Source organism: Cebus imitator, unplaced genomic scaffold (assembly GCF_001604975.1).
Source record: "Cebus imitator isolate Cc_AM_T3 unplaced genomic scaffold, Cebus_imitator-1.0 Scaffold139, whole genome shotgun sequence".
NCBI classification, from domain to species: Eukaryota; Metazoa; Chordata; class Mammalia; order Primates; family Cebidae; genus Cebus; species Cebus imitator.
Window position 1 is genome coordinate 778413 of NW_016107454.1, and position 7316 is coordinate 785728.

At 57.6% G+C, this 7316-nt stretch overlaps 1 protein-coding gene across 1 annotated transcript in view; it reads left to right on the top strand.

Annotated features, from left to right (window-relative positions):
• The window catches only part of COLEC11 (collectin subfamily member 11), a 46157-nt gene that overhangs the window by 32584 nt on the left and 6257 nt on the right, over positions 1-7316 (top strand). The window contains exon 4 of the mRNA XM_017541989.2: positions 5271-5342. Within this exon, the coding sequence (XP_017397478.1) occupies positions 5271-5342 (72 nt within the window). The remainder of the gene's footprint in view (positions 1-5270; positions 5343-7316) is intronic.

A 7316-nucleotide genomic window follows, 5' to 3' on the forward strand; every position in this document is an offset into this window, starting at 1 on the left:
CTGCTGGGAGGGGGCTCTGCTGGGAGGGGCCCTGCTGGGAGGGGGCTCTGCTGGGAGGGGCCTCTGGCTGCTGTCTTGCACAGCCTGGTCTCTCGGCCTCTGTCTCCTCCCCCGGGCTTGGGAGTGGGGCACTGCTTGTCCTCCCACAGCACCCAAACCCGCGCCAGGCGTCCAGCCCCGGCTCTTAGCAAGACAGGCTCCCTGTAGTTCCTGGCCCGTGGAGGGCAGCTTTGGCTGCATGGGGGGTGGAAGCCCTGCAGGCTGGGGCCTGCCCACAGTGGAGGTGCCAGATTTGTAGCCCTGGACATGGAGCCAGGCGGCCTCGGCCTGAGTGACATCCATGCCATCAGTGTGCGCTGCTGTTCCCGAGGCACTGAATGCCCTGAGATGCCACTTGACAGACAAGGAAACTGAGGCTTACAGAGGGTGGTAACTTATGGAAGGTTTCACGGTGGAGCACTGGGATTCGGGCCAGGCCTGTCTGATGGCAGAGGCTGTGCTCTGAGTCACGGGGCGCTGTGTTCCTTCCTGGCTCACGGTGTGACTTGCGCTGGTCACTTTACTCTCAGTTCAGAGATACTGCCCTTGCTCACTTATCTTCTGGAGCAGAGGGCAGTGTCTCAGTCTGCATCTGTTTCTAGCAGTTGAAACAGATACCACATGGCAGGCAGCGTAAAGGACAGAGGTGGTTTCCCCCTTCCCCCTGGCGGTGGAGGCTGCAGGCTGGAAGTCAGGGGTCTGGGTGCTGGCGGAGCGTCGTCCTGCTCTGTCTCATGTGGACTTTGCTCCGTGGTGCACAATCCTGGCATCTCCTTCTCTTCATGGAAAGTCACAGTCCTGTTGGACCAGGGCCCACCTGTGCGACCTCTTTGAAGACCCTGCTTCCATTGGGTCACATTGGGGTTAGGGCTCCAGCGTCGGGATTTAGGAGGATGTAATTCAGCCCTAACAGATGGCGGTGATAGGAATGTTGCAAAGCTGAACTCAGTGCGCATGTGTGGAGGTGCTTTCCTGGCACACAGTCTGCCTGGGAGTATTCAAATTTATTTCTGAAAGTTGGAAACATGAGCAGAATCCTGGGACCCTCACCGAGTCCCCACTTGGAGAGGGGCAGCGTCAGAGTCACCTTCCCATGAAAAAGCCCAAACACCACAGGGGCCGAGGAGCGTCGTGGCAGAGGCGGATGTGACCCCTCACCTGAATGAAGAGTCAACTGTTTGCTAAAAAGCTTCCACCTGGAAAAGATGGGGACGGCGCAAGGGGCTTCCTCCCGACCTGGGAGCGATTTCTCCCTGAGACCCCTGAGAGGTGAGATGTGGAGCTGGTCAAGGACACTGGCAGGGAGAGAGAAGTGACCCGAAGACCCCCGTTCCCCTGTCTTCCCACCCAGAGAGCTCCTCCCTGGGGGACGAGGTCAGGCCCCTAGGCTGACAGGTGGTTGGGATGGTGAGGCCCAGGGGATGGCAGTGGAGAAGGCCCTGGGGCGCAGATGCACTTGGAGAGGGACGCTCCTCCCACCTCGGAGAAAGACTCATTAGCGGTTCAGTCCGTCTACTGGAGGAGGCACGCGTCCTGCTGTTTAGACAAGTTAAAACCTGAGATTGAGTTGAGAGCATCTGGCCTTTAGCCATCTCTAAATCGCACAGCCAGATGTTAATGCAAATCCAAGGTCGTCGCTGACACTCGGCACCTGCCTCCAGCCAGTAGAGCTCAGCTCCTGCCCCTGGAGAATATGGCAGCCAGTTCCTGACATAGGGGCTCCCAGAAACCAGGCGCAAATGTGGGGGTTCCCAGAAACCAGGCGCAAATATGGAAGCCCCCCCCCGGCTGCTTGCTGATGGGGAGGGTGCTGTGAGTGTGTCCAGCCTGATCTGGTGGCCTGAACCTCCTCTAGAGGGTACAGGGGACCACAGCTGACTGACGGGAGAGCAGCGCGAAGAAGCATAAATATGACGCTGTCCTGACCCTCCTAGTGGTCAGCACAGAACCTCAGGAGCAGAGCAGTGGAGACCTGGGGACAGGAGAGTTTGTCTTTGGACAGAGGCGTGTTCCCTGCAACGCACAGGCAGGGCCTGGGGCCACGCAAAACAGCAGGTGTATGTTTCAGGGAACATGAGCTTTTCTGTGGGGCCCACTGTGGGAGGCTGAGCAGAAGCAGGGCGGCGGCGGGGGGCTCAGCTCGCAGCTTCAGACCTCGGTGGGGAGGGAGCACCCTGCCCTCACAAACCCATCTCGCCCTGTCTCCCAAAGGCCTTGTCTCCAGATACCGTCATCCTGGGGTCATGGCTTCAACAGAGGAATTTGGTGGGGGGCACAGTTCCGTCCACTGCAGGGAGTGACATGCTCAGGCCGTGCCTGGGTGCTCAGAGTGAGTGGCTGTGTCCATCCTTCCAGGGAACCAAGACACACCAGGGTATGTCCTGGGGAAAGGCAGGCAGGCTGGGGCAGGGACTGAGGGTTTCTAGCTGGGTGAAGGGAAGATTTCAGATAGATAAGTTTTTAAATGTTTGGGGGACTCTTGGAGAGGGTGAATTCAGCTAGCTTTGAATTTCTGTGGATCAAAACCAGGCTTGCTGGGTGGACCCAGCAGAGCGGCAACTTCCCCGGTGCCCGCGCCCTGAGAGCTGCCCGCAGCGTGCCTCCTTCCGCAGCAACGCGGTGCCCTCGGTCACACTCCAGGGTAGAGCTTCAGCGAGCTTTGCACATGTATAGCGTGGCTGGTTGATCGAAGCTGTTTGTCCCGGTCGCCCTTCTCTCTCCCTGCTCTGGCATCTTGCTGTTATGAAATCTCCAGGTTGGAATAGTCATGACCCAACAGCAGGCACGGGTGCCCGGCACCTGCCGTAGGAAGAGCAGGCCAGGTGGCTCCGGCAGGCGCTGGGCATGCAGGCTGCTGCGGAGAGGGATTCAGAGCAGGGCAGGGCTTGCGCCCTGAGGACGAGGACGAGGGTGACACACTGAGCACTCCCTCTGGTGTGGGGCTCTGCTCCTCCCTCCGTGAGACCTCCTGGCTGTCCACCCGGTCCTGGGCCTGCCTGGATCTTGGGCCCTGCCCTCACTGGGTGCCCCCCAGCATCAGTGCCTCTCATTGCCTTGCTGTGTCCCTGCCTGCTCTGCTGTCCTTGGGTCCCTCCCTGAGCTCCTCTTCCTCACCTGGGGCTCCTGAGGGCTGCCCCGGCCCCTGCCTCCCACTGGGAGCTTCTCTCTGGGTGCCCTCCATCTCCCCTGCCTGTCCCTGTCTCCCTGTGTGCCCCGTGGCCTCCGCTTCTGTGCCTCTCCAAAGCTGCCTCTCCCTGCCCCACCTCAGGGAGGGCATGCACCCAGTGCCGCCATGTGCACCTCACCAACAGGTCCCATCAGGCACAAGCCTCTGCTAACGCTGCCTTCTGGGTGTCTCTCAATCTGGGCAGCTCTTCCCACCCTCCCAGACCCGCTTGCCCGACCCCTTCACCCCGGCCTCTGCCCTCGGCCCCCTTTTGCGCCTCGCAGTCCCTCCTGCTGGCATTGCCGGACACAAGTCTGATCTCGCTGCCCTCTCCAACCCTCCTCAACCCACAGCATGGAGCCCGCCCCACGCCCTCTCCCGTGCTTTCCTAGGCTCTGAGGACGGACGAGGAAGCTGCGTCCCATGCCCCTTTTCTATTCCCTTCCTCTTGCATGCGCTGCAGTTGCCGGACGGCTTCCCCGATTCACCAGCAGGCCCCGAGCTCTGGCTCTGGTAGCCAGCACCCTGCACGGCGGGCGGCACACAGTGCCCGGTGCGCGAAGCAGAGTCGCCTGCGTCCTGGCTGGGCCCAGCCTGGGCGCTGTTAGGATCGTCCCCTGCCTCTCTCATCCTCCCATCGTCCCTCAGGCTGGATGTGGCCCCCAGCTGCCAGCATCAGGAGAGCAGCCTGGGCCTCAGAGCAGCAGAGCGTGGCTCTGGTCCTGGCTCTGCCATGCCAGGCCTTGTCATTTTCGTAGCACATAAGAGATTGCATGTGAATGCGCTTTGTGGACCAAGGCTGTGTTTTTATGCAATGTAAGCCAGTTTTTGTGGGTATGTGGTTTCATTTTAGCAAAGCTCACTGGAGTCGGTATTCCATTCTCTGGTTTCTATTTATTCTGAATTGAGGGAATGTTACACCTGCTTCATAAAACAGACTAGGAGTTCCTGGCAGGGAAGTCCTTGGTTCTAAGAAGGCAGGTGGCATCACGGTCGGACAGAGTGTTATCTGCATGCAATAGGAAGCCCTTCCCACCACCCCCATCTTGCAGGATGGCCCACATTGAATTTCATTTAGTTCCTGTAACCGTGGGTTATAATTGATCATGAAATCCTAACAATGTGTAAACATGTCCATGAAAAAAAAATTGACTGAGTTAAATCGGATTGCCTGTTTCTTTTCCTGGTTTTCCCCTATGTACTTGTTTGCTGTTTGATAGTTGGGCTGGTGGTCAGTGGTAACCACCAGCACAGGTAGGAGCAGGTGCTGAGGGCTTAACACTCCATGAGGGGAGCGCTGAGAAACTCGTCCCTCTCACCTAACTTGTTCTAGAGACTGGGTGACGGTGACACTCTTAGGCTTGGTCCAGTGATGACAGAGACAGTCCTGGGATCGTGGTATCCCTTTTGCTATGAATGAGAGGAGAAGGGCGGGGGACACACACCACCCCACACCACTGCTGCACACACCTAGGCCAGAGGCAGGGGCCAGCAGGACGCGGGGATTGGGCATCCTGCTCTAGAGCATGTCAAGTCGGGAGGCATCTGGTGAAGTGCTCCTGGGACCCTCCTCCCTGGCTCAAGTTCACACACCAGAGAGGAGCCGGGGCTTTGCCACCCCCCGCGACACCATGTTCCGGACAGTGCCGGTTATGTCCGTGCCTGCAGAGTGTGGGTGCGTGGTGTGGGGGTGCAGGAGGAAGAGCTGGGAGGCACTGCCTTGCTGGGATGGAGGAAAGGCAAGCTCTCCCCTCACACAGGCATGGAGGGGATGGGACGTGGTTGAGTCTGGAACTCAGGGATGCCCCGTTTGGCCCCTCCATTCTATAGTGTGTGTGACTTCTAAGGGGAGCACTTTGTCCTCCGGGAGCTGCATCAACAGGCGGCCTCCCTGTGACAGTCACATACGTGACCCTGAAGAGATGCAGAGCTGTCTGTCTTGGTCTCTTCTATGTGTCTGTGATGTTAGGGAGGAGGGCCACCGGGTCACCCGGGCATGTGTGTGATGGAGGAGCCATAGGATCACCTGGGCATCAACCAACTTTGTTCTTATTGTTTTCTACAGGAGACATGGGGGACAAAGGACAGAAAGGCAATGTGGGTCGCCATGGAAAAATCGGTCCCATTGGCTCTAAAGGTATTTGTGATGCGATTCTTGCCTCATTTTCCCCAGCCCCAGGCTCAGGGTCTGGATACCCTGAGAATAACCCTAGCCTGAACCGTCTTGTCTGGTGTGCTTATTTATTTTCTGGGCACGGTAGATAAGAAATCTGCGGCAGTGCTTACATTTTTGGGGTGCTTGGAGCTGGTTGCTGGCTCTGTGCCTGCAGGGTGGGGTGAAGTGCCCCCCATTCTGCGGGATTTTCACAGTGCCCCAGGATGGAGGGGCTATAGCTCTCGAGTGTGGGCAAGACTCTGGCTGTGCAGCCACAAAGTCCTTAACAGGCTTGGTAACACGCTTTGCACCTCACGTAAGGAGTGGACAGACCCTGCTTGGGAGATGTGGCGTCTGCTCCCCGCCAGCTCGGGTCTCTCAGGTGTTTCAAGGCGATGGGACGATGTTTGGTGAGAACAGGGCTGGGATGGCAGCAGGGGGTGTGAGCAGCAACTACGGTGCCCACCCAGGCTCGGGCCACACCTGCGGGGTCTAATCGCACTGTCTCCGCTGCTGCATTTGCTGCACAGCCTTGGTGAGGCGGGCAGGTCAGCTGTGCCTCCCTGATGAAAGACTGAGGCCAGAGCATCCCAGGGGTTGCTCAGAAGGCTGCTCCTATGTCCCCGGGGCCATCTGGTCAGTGGACGTCTTTGGAGCGCTTGGCTTGTTCCAGGCTCATGCTGGGCTTTGGGGGACAGAGCTGGTGGGAAGGCAAGGAGCTGGCCGTCCCTGAGCTCTGCAGTGCACACTCATGAGTCTCCGAGGGGTCCTGTGCATTGTGGCAATGTGGCTGAGCTGCCCTGAGCACTGGCAGCGGGGAGTCTGCTGTGGTCTGTCCAATTCCAGGACCAGGTTCTTCTACCTCATCCATCTGTCTCAGAGCAGGATGACCCAGGTACCCAGAGGCCACGGTTGGGGCTTGAGCTGTGAGGGGTTCTGGTGGTTTGCTTGGATCCATGGTCACAGACCTCCCCCTAGCCCAGCCTGTACCTGGCAGAAAGGGGTCTGTGGCCAGGAGAGTGATGGGGAGGGGCCCAGCTCAGCCACGGGCCTCCTCCTGGAAGGCACCTTCCTTGCCACGGCCAATCCAGGGAAGAGCACGCAGAGAACCATGGGGTCCAAGGGAGGCGTGCTTCGCAAACCCACCTGGCGTTATGGTAAGAGAGGTATGGCCCCAAACCTGCCATTTTAAGTATTTTAAGTGTACAATCGGGGGCACCGAGTACATTCGCAGTGTTTTACAGCCATCACCACTATTTCCAAAACCCTTCTGTCTCTCCAGAGAGAAACTCCGTGGCTCTCCGTTCTTCCTCCCCGACCCCGGTCACCTCCAGTCTGCTTTCTGTCTCTGAATTGACCCATTCTAGGTATTTCACATCTGTGCAATTCTAACAACGTTTGTCCTTTTGTGTCTAGCTGATTTCAGTTAGTGTTATGTTTTCAGGGTTCACCTATGGGGCAGTGTGGTCAGAATTCCCTGCCTTTTCAAGGAATAATGTTCCACTGTATGGATGGACCACATTTGTTATCCATTCACCTGTTGATGGACACATGGGTTCCTTCCACCTGTTGCCTCTTGTGAATAACGCCACATTGCATACTGACACACACATAGGGATGTGTATACTTTTTCCATATGGTGTGTGCTCTGGGCAGATTCCAGCATCTCCTAAGGGGCAGCTGGTCCAGGCCAGCCTTGTTTAGCTTTGCTGAGATTGTCATCCTGGGTTCTGGTCAAGCTGTGCTTTCATTTCCAAGCTCCCAATGCTGATAAAAGAACACAAAGGAATCAGGTGGGCGGAGGCTGAACTCCTTCCCTCCTTCTGCGAATGGAATCTGGACCCACACATGTCCCTTTGCAGAGGCTTTAGGCCCTCTCCGTGAGAATAAAGCAAATGCCTCAGGGCTTGTTTCTTTCTTTCTTTTTTTTTTTTTTGTGAGACGGAGTCTTGCTCT